The following is a 12722-nucleotide window of genomic DNA, read 5'->3' as shown; positions in this document are numbered from 1 at the left end:
ATTATATATAATATTATGTTATATATAAACTATTTTATAGACATTATTTTACTTCCAGCAGGTAGTTTGAGGTTGTGTGGTGTTCAGAATGAGCTTGTTGTTGCAGGCGTGTATCTGTCAAGGTATTCGGATCTGCTGCAGACGAGACCTTTGACCCCTGGGGCGACCGGGGAGCTCCTCATCCTCAAGGTGATGAAGGTAAGCTCCCAGGTGATGCTCGTCATCATCAGCGCCATTTTGTTTCAGTTTTGAGTGTTGAGCAGCGTTTGTTCTCGGGTTTCAGGGAAAGGTGAAGAGCATCTATGAAAACATGAAGATCCTCCAGGACCCGACGCCTCGCTTCGATAGCCACATCGCCAAGAACGCCAGCAAGGTCACGTCGCTCAGCTGCTTCCGCGCCTACGAGCTCACGCAGGTGACTTCCCACAATGCTCAGCTGCTCGTACCGGGCTGAAAGCATCAACCAGTGGTCTCATCTCAACGCCTCGTGTGTTTCTGCTTGTTCCAAACACAGCAATACTTCTACGAGTATTTGTTTGATGAGCTGCGGGAGCGGCCGCGGCAGGTGTGTCCGTTCGCCGTCGTCTCCTTCCACTTTAAAGGAAAAGACGCGCCTCTCTCCGTCAAACCTGCGGCGCCCGTCAGGTACCCAGATCCGGCTGAAACCAGAAGATCTGTCATGATCAGTTTTAAAAATGTGACTGACTCACACTCTGTTTTCAAAGAGTGGGGAAAAAAATTGATTTTTGAGTTTCTGGTCCTGATTTATCAGGATGTTGAAGTGGAGAATCGATCACTGTACAGTTTTCACTTCATTAGTGGTTAAAATCTGTTTTTTCAGCACATCTGAATTTAATCCCATAAAACTGAAATGATTAATTGTTAACTGGAGTATATACAGTCTAAAAAAGGCTGTTTGGTGAAGGAAAAAGAAAAACAGAACTGTAATTAAACCAAAACTATACAAACATATATGCATGATTCACTTTCTCTCCACTCAACTTTCTATGATGAAAATGTCCAATGTAAAATGAAAAATCTTCTATTTCCTTCCCAGAGCTCCTCAAGTGGCAGTTTTGTCTCCTCAACTCATAATTAGTGCTTAATAAACACTTATTGATGATTTATGAGGTGCTTTGAGGTGAATTAATAACATATATGAGCTATTTATTAAGTGAGCCTTATTGTCAAGTGGTACCATTTTTCTTTTATCAGATTAATCATCAGGATAATTGATGAATGATGGGAGGAGCATCTGTAGCAACCGTTGGGTTTAAAAAGCAGTTTAGTTATGTTTTCATTTTGCTTTAGCCAAATGTTCTACCCAAGTCTTACGTTGTTTGTTTTTGGATGGGCTGTTCTGAAATGTAAATTTGTCCTCTGGGAGTTAATAAAGTGTATTCATTCATTCTTATTGATCTTAAAGATAATTTTTAGCTATATTTTTTAAATCTCAGTCTGACGTGACGTCATGGTCTGTTTTTCAGGTCCAGCAGTCAGTTCTCAGAGAGCATCAAAGGTAAACTCAGCTCACCTGTTGTCTGCTCTTTAGCTTCAACTCGACCTCACGCGGCGTTTCCTCCTGCCTTCCCTCCAGGGTGCGCTCAGTTCACCGTGTGGACCGGAGATGTGGTGAAAAACGAGCGGGTTCTGCTCCAGATCTCCCTTCGGTCCAGCTCCACTCCCTCTCTGCCCCTCCGGCTGTGAGTCCCACACAGAACACCTTCTGACCTTTGACCTGGTCAAGTTTTCCCCTCAGCATCAGAAACCTAAAGAATTTCGGATTCCTTAGTTAGTTAGTTAATTTTTTGCTTGTTCTTTTAGGATGTGCCTTTGAGCTGCAATAAGCAATAAATTGATGCATAGTTTCCACAAGTCTGAACTCGCCACTGAACCGCCATCTTGGTAGGCAAGCACAGCGGAAAGCATAGAAGACCAGTGGCTTTGAGTCCAACAAAATGACAGAATATTGACACTCTTAACCAATGTGCAAGAGAAATGCATATCAACAAAATCGCTGCTGATCAGGATCAACTTGTATGAGACAGAGGCTTGTTTATTGTTGTCATAGCAACTCCATAGCAACTGTCATGACAGTTAGTTACGGATACCTACCAAAATGGCTGTCAGCTTTAAAGTTCCCAGAAGTGTGATGTCACATGTGAACTATGTATTAAATTAAAACGAGTGCATTAATTTTAATTTGGACAGTCGTTAGAGAGGCTCCCCTTTAATATCATTGAAAAGCCGCCATTTTGAGAAACGCTGCAAACATTGGACACCCAGCGCAAAGTAGTTAGTTTGCACTTCTTGTCACTTTTGCCATTTTTTTCTGTCTAAACTGAATGATTGTTATTTTTTGAAAGGCAATTATTATTATTTTTTTGTTTCTTTTGAATATTTAAAATGTTTTCCAGTTCCATTGGTAAATGTTCTTTAGAAATTAAAGTTTTATTTTTAATCTTTGAGTGGGCATACCTCCATTAATCCATTATTTTATTCTTATATTAGTTGAAATTCGTCTCATAATAACATTATCGTTTATCGCAGTAACTTGTCACACAATTTATCGTCCAACAACTCTTGTTATTGTACAGCAGTAGTTTATTTAAATGCGCTCATTTCTGAAGAACTGTTCCTCCTTCAGACCCGAGAAGTTGGATGTCGACTCGGTTATGACGTTGGATGAAGTGACCAACCTGGTTCCCTCTGCTGCGTTCTCCTTTAATACCTACCGCAGCAGCAAAGAAGGTAAGCAAACCGCCGCTCAGGGTTTAAATCTTCATTTCTGTCTCTGTTCTCGTTTACGGTGAGTTTTTAAGTGTGTGTGTGTGTGTGTGTGTGTGTGTGTGTGTGTGTGTGTGTGTGTGTGTGTGTGTGTGTGTGTGTGTAGTTGTGACTGACGGCTATTACTGCAGCCTGCTGGAGGTGATTGACAGAAATCAGTCCTCCACCAATGTAATGATGCTGCTGCTGCAGGAGCTGGAGACCAAACAGCTGGTGGGTAAAACTCAAAAATTAGAATGTAATGAAAAATATTCAATGTTTTTATAGAGTGGCATATTTCAAACTTTTATTTCTTGCAATTTTAACACTTTTGGCTCTTAATAAAGAACAAAATTCAAATTAAAATAATTTTTTCCTTCTTCAGGTTCTGGTAAATCCGCTCACAGATAAAGGTTTCCTCTTCCTGCTGTCCAGCGTTCAGATGGCCACACCAACGGGTAAGACATGAATGGGTCGCTGCATGTTATCTGAACACATGGTGGTGGCAGCATCATGCTGTGGAGAGGGATTGATGGGAAGATGGATGGAGTTAGATTTGTTTATGTTGGTTTTGACACTTAAAATGTGAAAAAAGTTTAACAGGTGTGAATAGTTTTCTGTTTTTTCATCGACTGATGGCAGACTGAGCTAATAAATGTTAGCTAGCACTGAGCTAATAAATGTTAGCTGGACTGAGCTAATAAATGTTTCTGTGTTTTCAGAGAGAGGAGAGAACTGGAAGAGGAGCCTTCAGGCCTTGTTTGTTTTCCCGGAGCCCAGAGACGTTTCCACATTCAGTGAGTAAAATAATGAGAGGGAGGAGTTAGATGTTTAGTTCCCGTCAGTGTGAATAGGCAGATAATGTCAGCCAGCTGGACGACTTCTTACAAAATCTTAAGAAACCAGAAGCCCAGAGACCTGCTAGTGCATCAATCTGAGTTAAACACAGTGTCAGCACATCCTTAAAAAGTCTTAAATTAATTAGATAATAAGTTGGCCTTAAATGAACTTATTACAGGTCTTACATTATGATGTGGCAAGATTATTTAATCTCTTATTTTCTACATAGCTTTCTGTTTTCTTGCAAAATGTTTCATAATATGCTGAATGAAAAAAAAACACCATTAAATCTTAACATTGAATACTGACTGAATAAACAGAAAACTGTCCTATTCTCACATTAATAAACTTATACATATTTATGAAATCTAACAAAACTGAAAAAAGAAAGGTGAAAAGAATAAAATATATGAAACAGATAAGTCCCATGAACAGAGATCAAGCAGCTCAGCTGAATGAGTGAAATTAAGCTGATAACTTTAAGGAGGTTGTTTAGTGTTTATGCTTCTTCCAACACCAGAGCCTGTTTGGACTGCTTCTCTTGGATCCTGCTGCCATCTTTGTTTCTGTATCAACTGGCTCTGCTTCAGGATCACCAGCGCCGCCCTCTGCTGGATGGAGGCCAAACTATCAGACATCTAACATTAGATTAAACTTTAGAACGTTAGATGTTCTTCCACCTAACATCCACTTGGATGAAGGAAGATCTAAGTCAGTGTTTCCCAACCATGGTCCTCAAGGCTCACTGACCTGCATGTTTTAGATGTTCCCCTGCTTCAACACACCCCATTCAGATGATTGCAATTCAGCAAAACCCTGCTAATCAGCCATCAATTGAAATCATGTGTGCTGAAGCAGGAGAACATCTAAAACATGCAGGTCAGTGTGCCTTGAGGACCAGGGTTGGGAAACACTGATCTAAGCGGTGATTACTAGTTAACTGAATGGAGCTAATTTTAATAAAATAAAGCATTAATTGATAATTAAGTTGATGAATTGTTTGCATACTGTGAATACCAAAGCGAAGTGTTGTTTTGTAACTCTCTGTTCCCGCAGCGTCACGGTGTTCCTCCTCTCAGGACAGTTTGCCGTCCTCTGCCTCGCCGATGCCGCGCCTCTCCGACTTCCTGCCAGCTCTGCACCACTCCCTGGTGAAAACCCGAGCCAACCCGCCGGCCAACCTCTCTGCTGGTGTGGAGCTGCAGACGCGTGAATACCTCAGCGGCGTGACCGCCGGCAGCGTACGCTCCATCGACTCTGAAAAGGAAAAGCCTCTTAGCCGCTCGTTTTTAGACCCGTTTCTGAAACCGAATGTGTTTGCAGGTCCAGCCATGCCCCATGACCGAGTATGACTCGGTTCTGGACGAGGAGACCAAGCCCTGCCCGCCCTACCACCGGCCCAACACGGACAGCTACCTGCGCTCCTACCTGGCCAACCCTGCCGCCTACATGCTGTCGGCAGCGCGCGCCAGGCAGGCGGTAGAGACGCTCCTCGGACCCGAGCCAGCGCCGGAGAAAACACCCAGGAACAACGGAGGCCCGACAGATGCGGCGGGACACAACGTTCAGAAGGTGAAATAACTTGATAGCTTTATATCAAGACAGCCATCTTGGTAGGTATCCGTAACTAACTGCAATGACAGTTGCTACGACAACTATAAACAAGCCACAAGCTTAGAACTAGCTCTCGCCTTGTTCCTATCTACTTAATAAAAACATAAGTACATTACAACTAATACTTGGTTACAGTTTTTGAGTACTATACTTTCTTTTTGTTGGTGTGGAAGCCATTGTTCATCTATGCTTTGCGCTACACTTGCCTACCAAGATGGCGGTTCAGGAGGTCACTCCTGGGTCAGACTGTGTATAACAGCGAGAGCTTGATCTTCTCTGGGATTGGTTACTTTCAGGGTTTGTACAGGTTCTTGAAATCCTTGAAAGTCTTTAATTTCATTCAGGTGTTGTCAAGGTTTGGAAAGTGCTTGATTTCTGTGTAAAGTCCTTGAAATTGCTTAATATTCAAACTGCACAGTTTTGTAATAAAGTTTCATCTAACGTTTGATCAAAACCCTACATTTAGAAAATGTTAATTACAGTTCTCCAAAGTGTTGTGCCAACAAAGTTTGAAAACTTACCTTGAAAATGTTTGAATTTTCTTTTAGGAAAAATGTTTGAGTCTTTTTTGTCACCAACAGGTGCAGCAGCTGTTGGACCAGATTCTGACTTGTAAGAAAAACGCAGAGGCGGAAGTGAGGAGGGAGGATGGCGATGGTTTGAAGGCGTCGAAGAGGAAGATGGATCAGAAGACGGCGGAGAGAACGCTAAAATACTTCAAGGCGTCTGTGGAAACAGGAAGAGCCGACAGGATTCCAGGTGAACCGAACTTACAGCTTTTTCTTCTGCAGCACATGAACTGATTTTATGTGTTGTAATCAATGCAATATTATTGCATTTTAGGTAATAAAATAATAATTATTTTTTGTTTATTTGCATCTTTTTATGCATTTTTGATTTTAAATAAAATAAGCTCTAGTTGTTAAATGAAAAATCTGCAGAATGTGCCAGATTTTATTTTTTCTTTTACCATTAGTTGACGCTCTAATTATGTCACCTGCAGCTTAAGTCAGTTTTAGACTAACTTAGTGTTTTTCAGCTATAATACAGATGTTATGTCATCTCTACCTGTTGAAATTGTTCCTAAAACTAAAATAAAGTTTGTCATTTTAACACTTTTTAATACTTTTCCTTTGTTTTACTGACGATCTAACCATCCTCTGACACTTTATTTATTTTTTTCTGTATTTATTTGTTTTCTGCCATTTTTTTTCCAGTTGGAGGAAACAAAACCTCTTTTGCATCTATAATCACCTCGTTGGGTTTGAAGGACGTGGATCTGAGGGAAGACGGATCCGAAGTAACTGTTAAATTTCTCAGACAGCTAAAAGGTGACGGAACCTTTTATTTCTTGTCTGTGTTCAGTGACTGTTTTTCTTGTCTGAAAGCATTTGGATTAACTAAAAGCCTGATATTTAACTGATACTTACCTGGTACGGTGATGTTGACAGTATTTTATGCGTTGTCACGGCAGGACTCATTAATGCTGCCAATCAGAGCCCCTCTGAGGCGATTGAGGACGTACTGAAGGAGTCGAGTCCGTTTGGTCGGCTGGCCATGAAGCTGGGCCTGCCCACCAACTGTGACATCGACCTGAGGAAGCAGGAGGAGCTGGAGGTAAAACATCATCATTTATGTTTCAGAAATGAAAGATCCAGGCAGAAATCTGTGACTAAAAACAGAATATATCGGGATTTGTTAGAAGAAAAGAGGCAGGCTGTGATGTATCTGGTAAATCAAATGGCCTGCTAAGCTAACTGGGCTTCAATCCCAACCAATCTAACTGGAGTGGAGGGGATTTCTTATTAATGCAAAGGTCAAACCAACCAAACGCTTTGAGCAACCTGTTCACCTCCTCGCCTGTGGGGGCGCTGCACCAAGAACCACTGATGGAAACAACAGTGTCTTAGACCTGAAAAGCCTTGGTTCATTATGAAAAAATTAATACAAAAGAAAAAAAATTCAGGTTATTGGAAAATGTAATAAGTGCAAATGTATGTAATAATGTAATAAGAAAATGTAATCTGCCAGCGGAATCAATTTTTTTTGTTAACATTAATGAATGTTTTACTTCAATCAAGCTCTTGCAGCTTGCAGAAAAAATACTCGTAAGTTAGTTTTGTTTTAGTTAAAGTGTACTAAGATATTTGCACTAAACTAGACCAAAATAAATACATGGTGCAATATTGTGTTTTATGCAGTGTGTTGTGAGTTCAGTCCAGTCTTTTAAAAAGATTCAGATTTAATTATTGATATATTTCAGTTTGATTCGAGTTATGAAACAAATCAGTGAAGTTGAGTTTTTGCTCACACAGATAATAAAGTTTTCTGTCCAGCAGTGATTCATTTCAAATTCAAATGTACTTTATTTGTCCCAAAGCAAATTAAATGTTATTGTTGCTCATCTTAATTCAAATTCTCCAGAGTTACTGTAGAGGTGATGGATGTTGGCAGGAAACATCTCCTGTAGCAGTCTGTATTACAACTAATCTGAAGAAGCCTCTCACTGAAGTCACTCTGCTCAGGACTTGGTTGGATATACCAGTTTCCACTTTTTCTTTTTGAAATTTCCTGCTTGATTTTTATTGTTAGTATTGCACAGAAAATATGCTTCATATCGCAACAACAAGATGTTGGACTCAGTTTAATTGAGGGAATTAATTTTAGACTTGAACTCTCCAATAATCTCTGTTACTCAAAGGTTTGAACGATGATGGAAAACAATGTGTGTGTGTGTGTGTGTGTGTGTGTGTGTGTGTGTGTGTGTGTGTGTGTGTGCGTGCGTGCCTGCGTGTGTGCGTGTGTGTGTGTGGGTGCAGGAGCAGACGGCAGGCAGCGTCAGCAGCCTGGAGGGCTTCAGTCCCGGTTCGCACAGCGGGGAGCCGAACCACCACGGAGGAAGAGGAGGAGGAAGGCTGGGGAGGAAAGTGGTGGCTAATGAAGAGGAGGAGGAGGAGTGGGAGATCCCGTGGGTCCTGATCCCCATCACAGGTCGGTTCACTCAGCGACGCGGCTGAACATCTGCTGCAGATCAGCGCCTCGGCCCACCGGGGATTTCCTCTGATTCAGTACTAACGAGTCGTTTCTCCTCATCCACACAGCAAAAACACAAAATCTTAACTAATGTTTCTGGTCTCATTTCTATTGAAAATACATTGGTACTCTGCAAATAAGACAAAACTAACTCACAAGTAACTTTTCAACAAGAAATACGAGCTTGTTCAAAGTCAATAATTCCTTAATATTAATTAATATCGGCAGATAGTTTCAATTATTACATGGGAAAATGTCTTGTTATAAGTTTTACAATCTGTCAATGGAACTACAACTTTTTAATCAATATATAAGAATTATTTACTTACAATAAGCTCATATTACTTGAGAAAAAAAGACTAGTAACTTAGTTGTATCTTATTTCAAGTGTACTAAAATATTTGCTGTAGAAATTAGACCAAAACACTTTTTAAGATTTTATATTTTTTGCAGTTCACTGCCAGGTCCCAAATAAGACGTAGACTGCACTGACTACTACTTTATTAAATGTTGTTAGGATGCAGACTGCGATGTGAAGCATCAGAAACGTTTTTAGATGCAGACTGCGATGTGAAGCAGCAGAAACGTTAAACTGCAGACTGCGATGTGAAGCAGCAGAAACGTTGTTAGATGCAGACTGCGATGTGAAGCAGCAGAAACGTTGTTAGATGCAGACTGCGATGTGAAGCAGCAGAAACGTTGTTAGATGCAGACTGCGATGTGAAGCAGCAGAAACGTTAAACTGCAGACTGCGATGTGAAGCAGCAGAAACGTTGTTAGGATGCAGACTGCGATGTGAAGCATCAGTCTGGTTTCTCCTTGCAGGTCTCTCTTCGGAGCGATACTCACAGCGGGAGAGGAGCCTCCCACAGGACCCGCGTTTCCAGCACCTCGACTCGGCCACCGGCGTCACCGTGACGACCAAGTTGCCCACGAGGAGCCCCGCCCCGTCTCCGGAGCGGAGCCCCCCTCCGTCCTACCCGTCCCCCGAGGCCACGCCTCCTCCCTCTCCCTTCCAGTGCTCGTCGCCCATCCCCAGCCCGCCGCCCTCGCCGTCCCAGTGCCCCTCTCCCGACCCCAGCCCACCGCCGTCCCAGTGCCCGTCCCCGGACCCCAGCCCACCCTCGTCTCCGCTCACCTGCCCCTCGCCGCTGCCCAGCCCCCGCCCTTCCCCCACCTACTCACCGTCACCTGAGACCAAGCCGCCGCCCTCCCTGCGGCGTCTGCCCGCTAACGAAGTGGAGCCTCCTAACGAGCTGCAGGTTTCCCCCAAGGAGTTTCCAGGTAACATTCTGCAACCTGAGCTCGGCTCAGCTGCTGATCCATCTTTAACCCGTCCAGAACCTCCAGAACAAAATCGTTCTGTTTCTACTGAGGAAGCAAATTATTTATCTTGACCTTTGACCTGCACAGTGGAGCAGTTTATTTTAGGGTCAGGGCGATATAAGCATCTCATTTAATTCATTGGGATCAAGAAAGTAATTTTGAACTTGAATCAGTCAATATCAATAATTATTGATTAGCTTTTTGTTTTAAATATCTGAACTACTGCAAACTACTGATGTGACCTTTCTTGTTTTATCCAGTTTTCCATAAGGAGTTTTATATTGTAAAGCAGTTATGAAGCAAAACTTTAAACTGTTGTTGAGCCTGCAGCAGGTCGTTGCTAGGTAACCAAAGAATGAATGAGTTGCTAGGTAACCAGAGTGAGAGAGTTAGGAGATTCCACCAACCTTGCTAAAGCCTTTCCTCTGCCTACATCTCCCAGAATGCTGTGCGGTTCAGTGGAAACTATTAAATATTTCCACTGAACTCCAGTCCAATACGACCAATATAGAAAATATTGGTTGTATTTTCTATTGATACTGATCACATGTTTATTGCAATATAAATTGTTATTGATTTGTTCCTTCCAGAATCCAAACACAACATTTTGCCAAGTATTTTTTGTCTAATTTCTAGTGCAAATATCTTGTTACACTTAAAGTAAGACAAAACTAACTTTCAAGTAACTTTTCAGTAAGTTATAGGAGCTTGGTATATGGGAATAATTCATATTCCTTACTATTGATTTTTTTTAAATTACTGGTGCAATTGCAGATTATTTTACTTATTTCAACATGTATAAAGTGGAACTAGAACTTCTTAAAATCCGTATTAAGGAGTTATTTACTTAAAACAAGCTCTTATATTTTGCTGAAAAGTTACTTGAAAGCCAGTACACGTTAAATAAGACAAAACTAAGATATTTGCACTTGAGACTGGACCAAAAATACTTGGTAAAACTTTGTGATTATGCAGTGTTTTGTCAAGCCACACACAAACGATTTCACTCACCAACATTTAAATGTCAGACGGGAAATCTCGTAAAATCTCTCAAGATCAAATGTTGGTTCGGCGTAAACAAACATGGCTGACTTGGAAGAAGCAATGGTGATGGTTTGTGGACTATTTTCAACAAAGAGAAGAAAAAATAACAACATGTAATTTCCCTTCACTTTGTGTTGTTCTGTCTCATAAAATTGACTTAAGTTTGTTTTTGTAGTTGTGAATACTTTTTTTAAGTGATTTCACTCATTGTAAACTTGATCTGTTGCCTTCAGGAGAGTCGAGTAAAACTGAGCTGAAGGTCCAGCAGAAGGAAATTAAAACGGACCCAGCATTGGTTCCTGCAGAGACGGATCCGTTGTCAGTTCTGCCTCCGAGGATAAAATCTTCCCCGTCCAAATCTCAACGAATGCAGGAATCGGCGGGAGAGGCAGAGACGTTGGTGAAAGTAAAGGTTGCAGCAGCAGCAGAAGAAGAAGAGGAAGTTCGTCTAGAGGAGGGATATAAGGAGGTTGCTGAGCAGAACCAATCAGAACCGAAGGAATTCAACAGCGGCTTGTTTGGCTGTCCTGTCAGAGACCTGGACAGCGTCGTAGACAAACACCTGTCGGAGTTTTCCTCCGACCTGCAGCTCCTCCTGCAGGATGAAGGCGTCAACTACAGCCTTCCCCCACTGCCGCTGGCGCCGCTGCCGCCGTACGCATCATTGCCGCAGTTCTCGCCCTACGTCTCCTTCTACAACCCCTGCCCTCCGGTTGCCGACTACGTCGGCTCGCTGCACGACAGCATCGTCAGCCTGCTGGCGGCGAGCGAGGACCGCAAGGACCGCAGCGACCCGGCTGCAGCGGCTGTTGAGATTCCTGTCGACGCCGCACTGGCAAACACTGTCAGCGACTTTGTGGCCAGCGTCAGAGCAGGGAAGGCCTCAGCGGGTCGGACCGCCGCTACCGAACAGTTCTCTGACTGTGACCCAACCTCTGGTTCTGGGTCCGCCTGGGGCCACGCGGCTCAGCCTCAGGACGGCCCTGCAGTTCGGACCGTGCTCTGCTCGGCTGCAGAGGAAGGCGGAGAGACTCTGATGGGTGTGGACTGCACTGTAACCGTGTCAGGATTTGGTTCTGGTTCTGAAACCCAGCATCCAAGGGTCGCCAGTCCGAACCCCGCCTCCGCTTCGGTTCTGGAGTCCGGCGCGGCGCCCGTCCCTTCAACTACACACATCAGCTCTGTGATTGACCGGCTGGAGCCGAACGTCTTACACAACCTGGCGGAGATCCTGAAGGACATCAAGAGGAAGACGCCGCAGTTCTACGTCCACTGCCCAGAACCAGATGACCCGGTCTGCAAGGAGGTCAGGGTAAGCTGGACGACAAAATGCCCCAGAGGTTATTATGATAAACGATAATATTGTTGTTTTGGGATAATTTTCTAGTAACATAATGGTAACGGCACAATGATAATGTCAGAACACTTTGTCAAAGGTCCATGAACTTTAAATTCTAACAAACATTTAACACTGGAGCTGGAAGACATTTTAAATATACAAAATAAATAAACAAACAGAAACGATAAACAGGTTCACAATCTTGGTCAGACATGTAAAAACAACTTCAAATTATTCAGTCAGTGAAATGAGGACAACAGCCAGTGAAAAATAAATAAACTGACAAAACTGATAGAGATATTAAATCGAATTGGTGCGTCTCTGGGTAAAACATTAACAAATAGCTGACTCTCCATTTAGTAAGTTCTTCAGTTTGAACTTATTTTCACAAATACAGATAAAAATTGCTTTGATTAAATATTTAAGCACACAATTTTATCTTGAAGGTGATATTTAAAAGGCCGCACCAAAGACAGTGGCGGGCCGGATTTGGCCCTCAAGCCTCGAGTTTGACACACGTGGTTTATGTGTTGTTTGCATGTTGCTGACCTGCAGGAATATCTGGTGAGCCTGGGCAACGTGCATCAGAGCCCGGCGGACTTCCTGCACCAGGACAACACGGAGAACGGCCTGCTGGTCATCATCAAGAACCAGGACATCGCTGGACACGTTCATCAGGTACCGTAATGGACCCACATGGCACCGCAGTGAGATTCAGGCTGTTTTCACACCTGATAGTCCAGTAGACTCAGTTCAGTTA

General features: G+C 42.8%; 1 protein-coding gene across 1 annotated transcript in view; it reads left to right on the top strand.

Annotated features, from left to right (window-relative positions):
• Positions 1-12722, top strand: part of tasor (transcription activation suppressor) — a 29859-nt gene that overhangs the window by 8178 nt on the left and 8959 nt on the right. Inside the window, exons 5-22 of the mRNA XM_015050966.1 lie at positions 107-198; positions 284-415; positions 515-645; positions 1488-1519; positions 1598-1703; positions 2648-2751; positions 2894-3000; positions 3152-3224; positions 3489-3563; positions 4663-4847; positions 4930-5178; positions 5802-5979; positions 6438-6551; positions 6695-6837; positions 8040-8211; positions 9079-9537; positions 10857-11935; positions 12518-12640. Coding sequence (XP_014906452.1) covers positions 107-198; positions 284-415; positions 515-645; positions 1488-1519; positions 1598-1703; positions 2648-2751; positions 2894-3000; positions 3152-3224; positions 3489-3563; positions 4663-4847; positions 4930-5178; positions 5802-5979; positions 6438-6551; positions 6695-6837; positions 8040-8211; positions 9079-9537; positions 10857-11935; positions 12518-12640 — 3554 coding nt within the window. The remainder of the gene's footprint in view (positions 1-106; positions 199-283; positions 416-514; positions 646-1487; positions 1520-1597; positions 1704-2647; positions 2752-2893; positions 3001-3151; positions 3225-3488; positions 3564-4662; positions 4848-4929; positions 5179-5801; positions 5980-6437; positions 6552-6694; positions 6838-8039; positions 8212-9078; positions 9538-10856; positions 11936-12517; positions 12641-12722) is intronic.

The sequence above is a fragment of the Poecilia latipinna genome, unplaced genomic scaffold, assembly GCF_001443285.1.
Source record: "Poecilia latipinna isolate Pla-1442-1.1 unplaced genomic scaffold, P_latipinna-1.0 Scaffold1021, whole genome shotgun sequence".
Lineage (NCBI taxonomy): Eukaryota > Metazoa > Chordata > Actinopteri > Cyprinodontiformes > Poeciliidae > Poecilia > Poecilia latipinna.
The sequence above is the reverse complement of the archived record's forward strand: the minus strand, read 5'-3'. Positions and strand labels throughout refer to the sequence as shown.